Raw genomic sequence first — 16,295 nt, 5'->3', positions numbered from 1 at the left:
ATTTCTCAACGTATCTTTTATTCGACAATATTTACGACGTCGCAGTAAATGCTTCGGCTACTGTTTAAGTAAATAAATTAGTCGCTTATTCGGTACAGGTAATAAGTTAGGGTCTATAATAAATTAGGGTCGCTTCGAGACGCGCTGCACGCAATTCAACTAATACTTTACAATATTTACAATGTCGGCGATGAATCATTTTTTTAAATGTTCAATTCGATGAATTGTGTTGGCTCGGGGATGAGCCGAGATTAGGCGAGTGAACTTTCGACGCGATAAATGATTCGACAATTAAACGAAACGTACTTCAATCCGCGATCCGGATCGATCGGAATCTTATCGAGACGAACCGATTGTAGTCGGGGTCAGCCGCTTGGATCAGATGCTTGACGATTTTTATTTTTTCATCGGAGTCAAAATGTACGAGGCGTAGTTTCCCTGCTTTTGCACACGGTTTGCGTCGCGCTGAAGTATATTCGCCGCGGCTTCACGTGCTGGTTGTGACCTGTCGGACGATCGTTCGTATTCCTGCCCAAATTTCGCGAGCCGTTGGCATTATTTGCGATGCTGGCAGCAGAAATCCGTAAGTACCACGATCCCGGAGCTCCACGGTGTACGCGTATTTGATTCCGGCCACACCTTTCGCCCAGTCGTCCGAGGCTCCTGCAAGTAATCATCCAATCAGCATTTTTAGAAATATTTATAAGCTTCGTGGATTTATAATTTATAATTTATAATCTATGATTTATAATGTATCACTTATAATTTATGATTTATAATCTATCATTTATGATTTATAATCTGTAATTTATGATTTATAATTCATAATTTATAATTTATGATTTATGATATATAATTTATAATTTATAATTTATAATATATAATTTATAATTTATGATTTACAATTCATAATTTATAATTTATGATTTATAATTTGTGATTCATAATCTATAATTTGTGATTTATAATCTATAATTTATGGTTTATAATTTATAATTTATGATTTATAATATATAATTTATGATTTATAATCTATAATTTATGATTCATCATCTATGATTTATGATTCATAATTTACAATCTTTAATTTATGAGTTACAATTTACAATCTTTAATTTATGAGTTACAATTTACAATCTTTAATCTATGAGCTATAATTTATAATTTATACGTGAAAGATTGAAAGTTCGATAAAGATCGACGTTCTTCAGTTTCATATAATTAAACCAACAACTTTGTTCCAACGTTTAATTAGATCGACGGCTGATAACATTTACTTCAACTTCAGCGTCGTTTAATTATTTTTCAGATCAATTCTATTCGTTATCTACGAACTTATCGCCGTCACGAACAATGTGATTTTATTGACAATCTTAGGTGGATCTGTTGACTCTTACCACCAACTTATTGCGTTTATTATATCAACAGTAATCTAGAAATATTTATTTTATTGGAAATACCTTTGACTTTAAATTGCAATATATATATATATAAATATATAAATATGAGTTTACAATTAAAATTAGTGTCATCGCGAACAGATTCAGTCTATCAAAAGTACATGAACCATAAGGATCGTGATTTTTTCGATTTTAAAATCATTTTGCAAATTCATTCTGTTCATCATTTGCATTCCAGTCTTCAGAACCGAACAAAATCATAATTCTCCGTCTTATCAATGAAGAGCTCGACCATAGTATCGAATTATCAGTTTAATTAACGGATGGTCGGCCGATCCGCACGTCGAAGTGTTATCAAAGAAAACCGGATAAAAATCTCGGAGCCCCTTCTGTTTCCAGTTCCCATCGGTTAGCAGCGTCGCAGTAATCTTACCGGAGGTGGGATAGAGGAGGTCCGACGATGGACCCAGCTGATAATCGGTGCCGTGAACCTTGGAGATCGCGTTTATCGCTTTTTTGGCGGCGTTCGCCAGATCCGAATAATCGGACGGCTTCGAGTACGTGTAGCCCCACGGGACCAGCCACATTTGCGAGTAGGAGTGCAGTGTCAGGTACATTCTGAAATCATCGTTCCACTTGTTAACGTCGAGACTCGCTATTCTAATGAATTTTAATCTTTTAAGCGCGGTTGGATTTTCAGCGAATGAATTTTTCTTAGCTAAATTACTATCTTTCTTGATATATATTTCTTTGGTATTGCTATGTATGTCTGTGTATAGTATTAGCCTATATGTATACAGTATATAGTGCGTAGCCTGTATATAATATTAGCTATATTTATTCTTTCTCTCACTTTCACTCTAATCGTTTACTTTAATAATATAATTGAGTAAAGCACGAAACATCCGCGAAAATCACTATAATGGTGCGTCGTCCCTAAGATGATAACCTCAGTAAATACCAAATAATTTTTGGATAAAAATCCGTAGTCTATTTATAACGTTCGACAATGTTGAAAGTAATGATATAATTTCCTTATTTGAGTTTACACGACGTTAAGTGTCATTATAGAAATTTGTACACAAATCGATGAGCTACTTATAAAGAACACGATCGATGTGTGCACAGATGTAATTGTTTGGCTTTCAATTAAATTATCTCGTAATATATTTATCTTTTGGGCCAGTTTATCAGCCGTAATATCTGCCTTTTAGAGTAACTTATCTGATATAATGCCCGTCTTTCGGTCTAGTTTGCCGAACGTAATATTTATCTTCTGAATTAATTTGCCCGATGTAATATATATCTATTACGTTAATTCGCCTAACGTAATAGTTCTCTTCTATAATAATTTAGTTAAATTAATATTTCTTTTCTGTATTAATTTGCTTAAAATAATATTTCTCCTCTAGATTAATTTACTTAACATAATAGTTCTCTTCTATATTAATTTGCCTAAAATAATATGTATTAATTACTTAATACGATATTTATCTCTCAGCTAATTTAACCCTTTGCACTCGAAGCTATTTTTACTGTAAATCTAAAATAATTTTCCTGGCTCTTAATATTTCTATTCTATGTAACCAAGTACACTTTTATGCATACGAAATTGATTCTTTCGACTATAATTAATATATAATTGTTAAACAGTAAAACTGTATATATAATTGTAAAACACTTTTACTGTTTAACAATCTTTTAAATCTAAGCTTTATTAGTATAAAAATTATCTTGGGACGTGATAAAATAATTTTATCGATGTCTCAGAGTCGTCACTCGAGTGTAAAGGGTTAATAGATGTTGCATTGTTTTAGCAGTAATTTACCGAATTTTTTCTTTGTTAGCCATGATGTGATCAGCCATCGCCTTCGTTTCCGGTTCGGAGAACGCCCTGGGGCCGGCATAGGTCTCGTGGCAAGGGTCTGAACTGGCTTCACCCTCGTCCATCTCGCCCCAATGATAGCCAAAGTTTCTATTAGGATCGACGCCCTCGCATTTCCCCCAGAACCACTTCGCATAGTGATTCACCAACTGCAACAGCCTACGAGAGAAGTATCAGTAAAACCACGCGCCATCGTTCACAGTGAACGCGGTTGACCTTTGTCACGTTTCAGAAATAAGGACATCGTACCGGCTGACGTCCTGCTCCTCCTCGTGATTGCTCCTCGTTTTTCTCCACAACCTGTCCCCGGTGTGAGTGAACTCGTAGCCGTCCGGATTCGCGACGGGTAATATCATCCAGTCCGAATTGTCCAGCAATTTCGTGTAGCTGGCGTTCTTTTCGACCAACTGGCCGACGATGTAGGTCGCCACGGCGGTGCCGATCCATTCCCTCGCGTGCATACCTGCCGAATGCGTTGACAATTCGAGAAAAAAAAACGTAACGGTATTACATGATCGAAGCGGCCCTCGCGAAGACTTGTTTTGTGTCGACGATTTTTAATGGACCGAGATCTAAGATTCTGTAGCGATTCTCGTAGCTTTCCTTCTTGTTTCGAGAGTCTGAGAGACCTGTTTCGCTTCGGAGAACAGAATAAGGCGTTCGCGAGGGAAAGCTAAATCGGAGAGGGAAAATGGAGATCTTCGCTACAAATTCATTGTATTCCATATTAATGTCTCTAGAAATAGTGTTCGGATTTTTGGAAATTATCGTCAGCCTTTCGCACTATTTTTAGTAGTCGAATTAATCCTTTCCAGAATCCAGATCTTCTGCTTTTTTAATAAAAGTATAATTCAAGGTTGTTTTGTAATTTTTATTGTATGGATATAATTAACTGAGTCTAGTGTACTTTTATAGATTATTAGTTTAGTTTAACAGTGAACTTTAATAGTGAACTTTATAATAATGATTTAATAGTGGGCATTATCTACGCGAGTACTATAATATTTGCAACAGTATTAATTTAATTTTCATTGAATAAACAGTAATAAATAATGCCTAAGATTAAATATGAAAACGGAATTCATTGATCATTTTTTAAAGTTTAAATAATACTGTAGAGCTATTTTATGTAAGAATAAAAAATATAAATAAATAACTTTACTAACTGAGGGTAGGTATAAGAACGCAAAGGGTTAAAATATTTCGCGACTGAAATAGAATAAATTTGCTACAAAAAAAGATTAATTTAATTTAAAAAATAAGAATATGATCAGATAAAAAATGAGTTCAAAGTACGAAACCTATAATTAAAGAAAGTGAAGGAAGAATCTTAGAAAAGATTCTGCAGTGACTTAGATCACTGTTCATTCAGCATCTTAAAAATTGCTCCATTATTGTTCTTATCATATTATCGTCTATAAAACAGCGAAACAAACTCGTTGGGAATCGATGGTCGCAAATCACTAGCCACTCGAGATAATACGTCTACATTGGGTCAGGTATTTCTAGAGTGGAATGTACGATCGGAATCAATGCGTCTTGACGATGTCTTCGAACGTCACCGATAGATGATTGTTGAATCGATCCGACGTCTTGCAGATGTACAGAGATATCAGTTCTGATGCAACTTTTGTTAAACTTGCACGGGATCAAAGTTCCCTCGGGAATAATGAAATCGACCATCCGAACGACACTGCAACGCGCGTAAATTCTGCTTCGCGTTTTACGACCTGCATGAATTTCACGGATGACTTTAAGAGTCCATTTCATTCACTGCGGAACGAGTACTATATTGTACATGATGCAGAAGAAGTGAAGAAGCATGCGTCTAGAAAATACGAGTAGAAAGTGCGCCACGAAATGATGATCATTGACTACGTAGACTACATCAGACTCTAAATAAGACTAAATAGATTGGATATAAAAAAAAAATTAAATCTTAGAAAATATTGGAAATTTTTAATTTTAAAGCTCTCTTTAATTTTGTCAATTTTAAAAAATTTTTAAATCGCAAAAAATTCGTGTCGCCGTTTCTTTGCCCTGATAAACGATTAATCCAATACAATTGAAACGACTAATCGAAGACAATCGAAACAACTAATGAAAGAGAGCTTAACAATAATTAAAAACTTAAAACTTTAATACCACCTTTAATTTTGCCAATTTTAGAAAGTTCTAAAGTGATAAAAGATTTTACATGTCACCTGTGTCTTGATAAACGTGTAATCGAGGTCAATAATCGCGATAGCCTATTATCAAAAAGAAATTGTCTAACAATGCTGTCCATTGTTAGAATAATCTTTGTAGCTATCTGTTCAACGACATCCAGTGAATTTCCAACAGGGAAACCAGTTTTCATTCCCGCGATCGCGCGCGCGCGCGACTCGCAGAGCCGAGAGTACGCTTCTTCATTTTATTATGCAGAGTGGACGCTACGTAAATCAGCGAGAACTTCACCGGGAATAATAAAGATTAGAATTTCATGTCAAATGCCGTGCTCTCACGGTTGCCGTCTGAATAATTTCGCGAAACCGTCGACGAATGTCGAGCACGTACTTCTATTTTACGTGCATTTTTCTGGAGTAGCTGGACGAGTTGTTCGCGGGGATTTTTGGAGGATTTAGGACTTACCTGCGTCTATCCAAACAGCTGGTTTCGGGCTACCGTCTTTGTTAGGTCCGGTCGAGATTTTTACCATTTTGATCGGCTGGCCCTCGTAACTGTGCCCTATTGTTGTCATCTCCACCATCTTCGGATACCTGAGCGACAGGTACTCCATGTATCTTGTGATATCTGCAAAATTTTTGGATAGTTTCTATACAATATATTTCATATATAATATTATATATTATATTATATCATAAACAATATTATACAATATATTATATCATATATAGTATTATATATTATATTATATCATAAATAGTATTGTATATTACACTAAATTTTTTAATTATGTTATCAGTAGGCAGATTTTGAACTTTTGTGGCAAAAAATATTAGGAGAATTTTTATTTTAATAACACAAAAATTATATCATATTATTAGCTATTGAATATTGTACATTTATAACAGAACCGATTAAAATGAATCGAATCATTCCGTATCTACTGACAGAAAAATCATGGATTAAGTTATAGATAAACCAATTTTGTGAATACATAGTAAAAATGATTAAAACTTGAAACAGCAAGAAGAAAGGGACATAATCTATCATTTCATAATTTACAGCAACGTCATTAAGAATTTTATGACGTTAACTTTCTCCTATCAATGAATTAAATACAAGAATCTCTTAAATTTAATACGAAGATGTCTATAAAAATCGTTCTCAAAATTAGGTTAACAAACCGTAACGGAGAATTAGTTACCTGCGTATCGATGGTACCGTTTCCAGGTCATGCTGTGCCCCTGAATATTGACGAGGTCATCTCTCTGCTCCTTCGACATCTTCGGATTTTGATGCGCGATAGTTTTCTACCGACAAATCAAATTCCATAATAAACCCATTAAAACCTTCTCCTCGATCACCTGGCTATTCTCAGCTTTAGAAAATCATTCTCACCTGAAGATCCGGTATCAACACCTTGTAATCGATGCCTCTGTCTCGCAGAAATATTTTCAAGTCGGTAATCAGGTCTGGTGCAACGACTACATCCGTTGACCTGGAAACATTAACAATCACCAAGTAGTACGTCGTTGTTTTTGGAAGAAGAATAATAAATTGTTTTACGTACTTGTTGTAAAACGGCTGCGTCCAGAATCTGATGTCTTCCGGCTCGGCGTCTCTCAGCTCTCTCAGCTCTTTCACCTGGCTCTTGGAATTCGGGTAGAGCCTGATCAGGTGATAATTCCGGTAATTGATCTTCGAAGATCTTGCTTTCGGTGTTTTCTCCGTGCCGATGATGCTGGAGACGATGGAGCCGATGCCGTTGGTCATCGCGCTAAACATTGATTCGAGCATGTCGACGAAAGAAAATCCTCTCCCCGCATTCCTGGGAAACGATGATCCAGATTCCGACGGGAAACTGTTCGTTTCGTTGAAAACACTGTCCTCTTCCTCGTACCTGTAATTAACGGTGGCTTAGATATCTGTCGAATACTTGAGAAGTCGATTGTAATTATTAGTATAATAATTTATAAGAATTTCATAGTGATAGCTCGAGGATCATCAGAGAACCATTTTTCGTTTCAAAAATTAATTCCAGTTAATATTATTTTTAGTTAATGTTTTATTTAATATTTTTACTCAATATTCTGAGTCATGAATAAGTGGCGAATCTTTCTGAATATTTTGGCTATTATAAAGTATCTTTTAATTAAACTGTGAAATAGTTATGTGAAATAAAAATTATCTAGATCGATAGAGAGAAGTTACTTGAAAATCTATCCATTTTTTATTTTTAACAAGTTTAAAGTAATTTAAAATAATATCCTTAATTTCTTGTAACATGTTCACAGTTTTCTATTTAATCTGTAATTTCTTATAATAAATGCATAAAGTCCTACTTATAATAATTAGTATAAAAAAAGGGCGTGTTTTAACAATTGACAGACTTTATACAAAATAAATCTCGACCATTTTTCAAAGACATTTCGATCGCATTAAAATAGTAAAAAACCACCTTAACTGTTTTGCAAATTCCAATACGAAACATTTATTCAATTAAATATATAATAATTTGATTATTCCTGACCTATCTGTGCTTAGATCCTCCTCCTCCTCCTCGAACGACCAATCCTGCTCGGCCTGGACCGTGGAATTAGATCCTGCCGCGAGAAATTCGTAATCACCGCGCCGCGGTCGAGCATCGATCAATTTCGACGATAGAACGATCGACAAACCGAACGCGATGCACAAGATCGACTGGACGCCGACAGCCATGATCGGCCCCGGATCAGGCCAGGATATGCGATCTTCTCGGAGTCACCTTGTTGACTGTTCTCGGTGGTCCGCAAGCCGGAACCAGTCGCGCGGGACTCGTCGCTCGTAAACGTATGCGAAAAACGACAGTTTCACTGGTCTGCCCCACGGGCCTGTGTTACGGGATTTCCGTCTGGTATTCAGTACTCGGGTTCCTTCGCGATCTCTATGCCTAACCGGTAGTGTAACACAGTCGAAAGACGCCGGGCGGTTAGAACGCTATCCTACTTTCGTCGTCGAAATTGGCCAAGAAACCATTTTTAGGTCAGTTGGTTTATTATCTTAGTTACTCTGTGTTTACATGTTTTGTTAAGATTTTTCTTCGTTGTGATATGTACGAGACAGTTTGTTAATAGAAGTGTGCAGGAACTAGAGAATGTTCGGTTAGGTCAGGATTTTTTATGGGGATCGAGACTGGCGAATATTTGGGACACCCGGTTGTGTCGTAACACTTTGGGATGTTCAGGATGTAATAGACATAAATATTTTATAATTATTGTTCGTGTATAGCATTACATATCAGCGAATATTAGAAGAGGTTATTGAAATGATTGCAAAGGAAAATCAAGCCCGAAAGTTTTTACAAGATTAAAATCAGTTAATTAATTGCACTATGACTGAGAAATGAAAATTTATCATACGAAATATTAGTTTAACTCTTTTAACCCTTTATAACTAGTCAAATTCGATATTTTCGAGTGAATTGCAATAAAAATTAATTTTTGAGACTGGTAAAAAATTATTGTCACTTTTCAGTATAATAATCTACTATATTCGTTACCTCAATTTAATTCTGACATCATAAACTATAATTGGAGACTATAAATTGATACTCGAGCTATTATTCCATCAATATAAAATTAAACAAATTTTGTTAATTAAAAAGTCTATCTACTGCCTTCAAAGTATTTCCAAAACCTCTAAATTGCATCCACAGTATTCTAAATAACATCTCCAATTTTGCAGCCTAATAATCGCGCTTATTATATGGGAAAGTGTTTCGAACGAAAAACAAAAGTGTGCCTTACTTTTCGCAAAAATTCCAACTAAATTAACGCTTGTTTCCTGGGAAGCTAGAACGATGAATAATGGATCATCCGTGGAAGGTTCGCGAGTCACGCAAAGGAACGCGGCGAGCGGAAAAGTCTCAAGCCACTTTTCACCGCGGCGCCTGAGATGCTCCTTTCATTCTTACTCCGTTAACGGTGATCGAGAAGTAAACACAGCCACTTACCGCGTAACACGATGCCCACTGTTCCACTCTTCTTCGCTCGCGTGGAACAGAAAACCGAGTTGACGACGAACCTGTCAAAAGAATCCTGCAATTTTCTAGTCACTCTCGTTTTCGTCGAAGACGATCCCGCTTGTTGCGTGATGCCGCGAGTGTTCTATAGTTTGCTGACTACTCTCTAATACTAATATTTTAATACTCATATTCTAGTACTAATATCTTATTACTAATATACTAATATTAATATTCTAATATTAATATCTTAATACTAATGTCTTAATACCAATATCCTAATACTAATATAGTAATATCAATATTCTAGCATTAATAGGCTAATACTAATATAGCAATATTAATATTCTAGTACTAATAACCTAATACTAATATAGTAATATTAATATCCTAATACTAATATCCTAATACTAATATTCTTATACTAATATCTCAATACTAATATCCTAATATCAACTACCCCAAAATTGCCCTAAAACTATCTTAAACCAACCATAAAACTGTTCTAAATCTCCTTTAAAATTTCCTTAAAATCACCCTAAAACTACCCTAAAATTGGGTGTAAAGTTATTGACACGTTCGCCTGTCATTGTCCACTGTTTTTCGTTAGCAATTCCTAAACTAAGTCGGGGATTGCATTTTCGCCAAAGAAAAAGTTTATAGATTTAAAATTATATTATAATTTAATAATTATAAAATATTTTTAAAATTTCCCTACTGTTATCTATTTCAGTAAATTAATTTGCACGATTGCTTTAAATATTGCTACGGATCGGGGTCAAAGGACACAGACACCGTACGCTGCGAATATGGTTTATTTCATGGTTACAACTATAAGAGACACACCGTTCCGGCGTGCAACGATACAATTATTGCGTGAACGTACGTAACAATAGAGCGTAAATAAGTAATAATAATTAAGAATTATTATAATGACTGGTGTTAAATTAATGGTTACTCGGTTAGTCAGGTTTCCACGTGTACGAAATGATCCATACGATGAAATGAGACAGGGGGAGCATACGGGGGTTTCTTTCCCGGGGATAGAAATCGGTTCCGGCAAACCGTCGTCGTCCACTAAACTCACCGAATTCAACGCCGCTTCTCGAGTATACACATCGAATTTTGACTAGCACTGTGTTCCCCGCCGGTACACACCTCCTCCGCGATCCGTTCCTGACTTTATCGAGAACGTGACAGGGTTGGGGGATGAGAGACAGGCGGGGGATGCGAGAACCGATCCTCCCCGGAACCCGATAGAACGCGAAAGAAGAAAACAGAGATGCGACGGTTGAAGAAGACATCCTACGACCGTCGCGGTATTGTCGTAATTACATGTAACAATCTTTCGTAATAATTGACTGATTACCGTCGTCCCCGGCGCAGGGATCCTCCTTCGTCGGTTCCGCCGTCATCGGTGCGAAGGACGTCGCTCGCGAGGACGATTTTCATTAAATGGCAAGAACCTACGTGGCTGGGAGGGGGGGTTATCAAACGAAATGACGTTGTACATTCATGTACGTTTCGTGTGTGTCTCTCTCTTTCTCTTTGTATGTGGTTCTGTGTGTATGTGTTTATGTAAACGAATGGTGTGTACGTGTGTGATGTTTCGTTTATCGGATGCAGGGTGTGACGAAGAGAGGTGGACCGGCTGCAATTGCCCTAGCTTATGGTCTCTGTAAAAGTTTACTTTTATGAGTTCTCGCGAGAGGCGTCAGTGAAACATCGGTGTTCGCCGATATATTGTTCAAATTATTTCTTAAATTATTTTTGCATAATTGTAGTGCCAGTAATGTTACTGTAATAGCACACACAATAGAAACTCCTGCCGATAGTACAATAGTTTCACCGATCACCTGGAGCACTATATAAGAAGTGAACTTTTAAGATCATAATAGGAGTAAGCATGAAGTCGGTTCGTCTCTCTTTCTTACACCATGACCCGATGTCTCGCTACTCCTCTTCGAGTATCGTTTATTTTTTGTTCCGTCACGTTGACACCTGTCGAGTCGAATTTATCATCGATTCGTCCTCCTCCTCGTCCCTGAACGCTGCCTTAACTTCGCTGTCGTAACAGTTCGCTGCCACTAATGGGAACGTCACACGTTCCCATTGAAACCGAGGCATCCTTTACCAGCTCTCTTTTATTTACAGTTATTTATATAGCGACTAGGCTGCGAACTTTATGCGCTATAGCGTCCGCTGTTGCTACAGTATCGTTTCGATTGCGATTAGAGTTCCATGGGTACCGTTTTCTGATCATGGTTTCTTCATTCGTTGTCCGGCGCATAAACGTTCGCAGTCTAGCAACAACGTGTCACGATACCATACATTAACCGGAGGTCGGCTCCGCAACGACGTAACATTTCATCGATAAACATTACTCGAGAGTCCCAAGGTATAACGCGGTAATATTGTAACATACATATGGATTCAACTATCGTTCGCATACGGTGCTGCGTACGTGAATGCCGCGAGTACGTGTGCTTTTCATATTTTTTCTTTTCTTTCAATGGTTCACACCTCACGTTATTATAACTTTCTCATTTTCGATTCGCAAATGTCGTTCGTTCGAGAGACGTACTCGTTTTTGATTTCCGCGCGCGCGCGCGCGGCGAACACGGTCGAAATACTCAACTAGGCCCTACCAACTATCGGTATGTTCGCGTGTGCATGTCGGTACGTTCGCATAATTAGCTTTCGCGCTCGAGGCGAGGCGTGACGATGCTGCCTTTCTCCCTTTCTTTCTTTCCTTCTTTCTTTCTCCCCCCCTGTTTTACTCTCGCTTGATCCGCCGACCAGTGACCGGTCATTTCTGACCCGTGTAATTTGCACACCGTTGTTCAAAAATGTTTAAAACACTCGATGAATTTTAATGCTTTTATAACAGCTTTGTTAAGGGCGGTTTCATCCCTCGTGTCAAGTACTCGTTTAGTATGGTTTGTAAAAATGACTGAATTTTATACAGACATTGTTAGGATGTTTACACGTACATTGATAATTATATAATTCTGGTGGCTTGAATTCAACTTTTACAGCTTGATAAAAAGAGCGTGGGTATAGTGACAATTTCATAGTGCGCTTTCGGAGACAGTGCAACAGGAAATACACTCGCCTAAATTTTCATCTCACAAGAATTTACAAATCAATTTTACGTTACCATTTCTTATATACTTTGTTATATTTTTTAATACGATCAAGTTTTATTTTTGAATGTTCGAAGTTCTTTCTTTGAATTTAACTCTGAGACATCATTGTAATTACAATAAGGATACGATTATTACGTGAACTTTCGTAACTAACTATAGCAATTGGAATCTCAAGAATTTTTACATTTTTAAGAACTTCTGAACAACGGCGTTCCAAGATCGGTTCTTAAAACCTTGATCTCGGTGAACATCGCGGGTCACAATCGACCCGGTACCGCTCGAGGAGCAAGCCGCGAGCCCGTCGAATGGCAGTCGATCCGGTCCGCTCAGATTCTGAGAACCGTCTAGCCTAACTAACAAAAATCGACCAAACGAGGAAACACCAACGTGAAATCGAGGCGAGGAAGGCTATTAGAAAAGTACGTAAAAATTGTTGGAACACGTTCAAGCCTTTGGTTCCTGCTCACACGTGTCAACGATGTACAGACAGTAAATTTTTCTTAATTAAGTATAGGCAGCTGGTGTGTTGGAGGGGATCTCCTCCCATTCGGGCGCCGACGTTGCTTCGCCAGTGTGACCGTCCAAATACGAAACGCGGTACGCATAGGACGGCATTACGGGATTTTGTTTAGGACAGTACTAAAAAGTAAACTCCCCATTAGAATTCACCGGAATCCCATAACAATGAATAGAGTGCGGCAAAGGCGCCGCACCGTCACGCCTGTCCCCGCCGTATACATTATATTACTCTACTATCCTCTACGGTAATTACCAACAGTTTAACGATCTCCGTTTAACAACGTTCTCCACCGAAGCGTGTGTGTGGGTGTGTGTGGGTGTGTGACGTAAGGGATGGAATCGAGTGTCCACCGTGCCGATCGATCCCTACCGATAAATCGCTACTCTGTATCGGAACACGTTTATGCTCTACTGACTCGATTCTACGTTCCACGAAATGCATGGGAGCTTCCCATCGGAAGCCGGTTACACCGTATCCTGTCCCTTGGGGGGTCCAGGATCTTCCTCGAGTCGATCGATTGTTTTTCAAACGATTAAACGATTCCCGCGATCGCTTCTCGTATTCTCGTTCGTGGTCTGACGAGATGGGGATGATCGTTGTCAGAGATGGATAGACCGATGATTTAGACGATGTTCGCCTTGGACATCGAGCTGCCCATCATCACCTTGTTCACGAAGTTCACGATCGCCATTGCTGGTTGTTCGGGCTCCAACTCGGCGAACACGTGGCACTGGTTGTCCGACTTGTGGGCGGGTTTCCTCGCCACGAACCCGAAGCATCGACTGGAAAAATGATTAGATAATAAGGTGGCTGAATACGTCAAGGTTCGAGGCTTTATAGTTTATTAAAAAATCGAGAAAGGAAGACTTATTTAGTTAATTATAGAATTTTTAGTATTGTATCAGTTCTTATCCGATTGAGAAGATTGCAGTTTCTTTTTGGAGAATATTAATGATTGATAATTGGTCAATTAGAGTCACAGAGTGAACACCATTGTTGTCCTAGAACTATTGTCATACCGAGAGAAGATTCCTCAGGTGATTTGAAAAAACTCTGTACTTATCAAAAATGTTCTTCATGGCTTCGATAATGAGATATCATCGCGTCAGCTGTGCTCTTTCTAATTGCTTCGCGTTTTCCGTGAACAACTCTTTAACCAATCCTTAATCAACAATTTGGCTAAGGAAAAAGTTACTGCAAATTATCTCAGGAATCATCTAGCGCATCGAGGTGATTTTATAGAAGCAAGGTGATCTTATAGAAGCAAGGATTCGGCTTATAGTACAATACAATCTTTAAATGATCTACGTCGAGACTCGGAAAGGGTTCGAATATCATGCCAGACAGTGTCGCCAGTCTCCAGGGAACTTACTGAGCGCTAACAGGTCGTCCCGTGTCCTCGTTGGAGAACTCCCAGGTGCGTTCCTCGGTGTCCAATCCGCAGTAGCTGATGTTGTTAGTGGGATAATGTCTGCGGAAGAAAAGCTTCCTGGCGTTATCGGTCAGCGTGATCCCCTGCGAGGAGACCTTGAAGTGAACGATGGTCGCCGTGGGCAGTGGTTTCTGATCAAACATGGTTGTGACTGCTTTCTTGATGGCCTGGGGCCCAGTTAAGGACTCTGTGTCCATGGTGAAGAGGTAAAGAACGTTGCAAGCTGCGAACAGATCGGCAAACCCGGTCAGATAAACAGAAACAATAACTATCGAATATTAAATATAGATAATCGATGACTGATTAATAGAGATGACCAATGACCGATAAATAATGATGACCGATGACCGATAAATAATGATGACCGATGACCGATAAATAATGACCGATGACCGATAAATAAAGATGACCGATTCTAATATCTCACCTGCACCCTGTATGAGCCACTGCTGAGCGCTGTTAGCACCTGGAGAATCGAGAGCTCTGGCTGCCGCTTCCGGTTCCGGGAGCAACAGATGACAAGGCAGCGCCATCGCCATTAAGCTATGCTGGTAAACCAGTGCCGACAGGGAGCTGAACACTGGCTCGTTCGCGCATCCTTTCAGGCGAACGCCTCTGGAGGTTGGCTCGATCAAAAAGTGCCTAACCAGCTCGCTGGATGGGTCTCTTGGGCTACTCGGCGCACCTGGTGGCGGTGTAGCCACTTTCAGGGCGAGGCCGAAGGCTCCTGGGAAGGAGTTGCTGTCTCGGACGACGAATGTCCCTGGCGCTGCGTCCTTTAGCATTGAGATTGCTGCAGACATTACGGTTTTCGTTAGGATTTAGCTAGGATGCCTTGAGTGCCAAGTGTCGACTGCGATTGCTATATCTTTACCCTAGCGTTCACTGACAATTTAAGATAGACCTTACGAACTCTATCTTCATTGTTATATAGCTAAGCTTGTTCCATCGCTAGAAAATCTATTTAATTGCTTCGGTTTTCTTTGCGAAGACTATATAATATAATTAATATCGTCTGAGTTAAATTCTAATTGAGTTAAGACTTTCACCAAACATTATTGTTCAAGAGATATTTTAACAGTGTAGAATACTTTTGCCATCGCTAGATCATTTTTTTTAATTGCTTCGATGCTTTCCACATTGCAAAGAGACGATAATAAAAGTTAATAAAAGTTTAAACTTAGGAAAAGTTTTATCTATATATGAAATTTTATTTCGATTAAACAAACTATATAGTTAAATGAATATTTAGAAAATTAATAGTAAATCTACCATCCTTGGTAAAATTTATTTTATTATCTAAATTCTCCTCGCAGCTGAAGGAAACAACATTAGCGAAGGACCTATCTCATCTGTCGATGAAATAATTTGAAAGAACTTCACGTTGGTCATCAAAAGTACTTCTTCCCAGTAAATTGACCAGTGCTTTAATCAAAAGATCATCGACACCCCGTCCATACCAAAATGACAAAATCAAGGTAGTACAAAACCGAACGCACCTTGCTCCCGAGATATGTTAGGCTTGTACCAGATCCTGCTGGTGTCGCGCACGAACTTCACGTTGGCATCGGCCACTTCTTGGGGCTCGGTGTTCGAGTGAACGCTCGACCGTCTCGAGCCATAATACTGAACCTGAGGAGAGGACTGGCCGCCGCTGTTTATGGACGTGTACGAGGCGGCGCTCTGCAACGCAACAAGAAATCAACGCCCGCATTTGCATGTGACCGTGTTCGCGCGCCGAAT

The 16,295-nt window shown here is 38.6% G+C and overlaps 2 protein-coding genes across 11 annotated transcripts in view; both read right to left on the bottom strand.

Moving 5' to 3' along the window:
* Nucleotides 1-66: 66 nt before the first annotated feature.
* LOC144467684 (carboxypeptidase B) lies at nucleotides 67-9,461 on the bottom strand. Its single transcript, XM_078176599.1, has 9 exons — nucleotides 9,443-9,461; nucleotides 7,022-7,351; nucleotides 6,850-6,949; nucleotides 6,656-6,761; nucleotides 5,917-6,078; nucleotides 3,535-3,748; nucleotides 3,229-3,444; nucleotides 1,834-2,018; nucleotides 67-663 (listed from the first exon to the last, which is right to left on the bottom strand). Exons 2-9 carry the CDS (start codon nucleotides 7,246-7,248, stop codon nucleotides 488-490), a joined length of 1,386 nt encoding a protein of 461 aa, XP_078032725.1. The 5' UTR covers nucleotides 7,249-7,351; nucleotides 9,443-9,461; the 3' UTR covers nucleotides 67-487.
* A 787-nt stretch (nucleotides 9,462-10,248) lies between these two features.
* By (focal adhesion protein tensin) overlaps nucleotides 10,249-16,295 on the bottom strand; it is a 303,833-nt gene continuing 297,786 nt past the window's right edge. For all 10 annotated transcript variants that reach the window (XM_078177339.1, XM_078177341.1, XM_078177345.1 and 7 more), the window contains 4 exons: nucleotides 16,052-16,235; nucleotides 14,980-15,345; nucleotides 14,493-14,775; nucleotides 10,249-13,902 (listed from right to left, as the gene is read on the bottom strand). In XM_078177339.1, coding sequence (XP_078033465.1) covers nucleotides 13,743-13,902; nucleotides 14,493-14,775; nucleotides 14,980-15,345; nucleotides 16,052-16,235 — 993 coding nt within the window. In that variant the 3' untranslated portion in view covers nucleotides 10,249-13,742. The remainder of the gene's footprint in view (nucleotides 13,903-14,492; nucleotides 14,776-14,979; nucleotides 15,346-16,051; nucleotides 16,236-16,295) is intronic.

Source organism: Augochlora pura, chromosome 3, assembly GCF_028453695.1.
Source record: "Augochlora pura isolate Apur16 chromosome 3, APUR_v2.2.1, whole genome shotgun sequence".
Classification (NCBI taxonomy): Eukaryota; Metazoa; Arthropoda; class Insecta; order Hymenoptera; family Halictidae; genus Augochlora; species Augochlora pura.
Note: the sequence above shows the minus strand (reverse complement) of the source record. Positions and strands in the feature narration are given on the sequence as shown.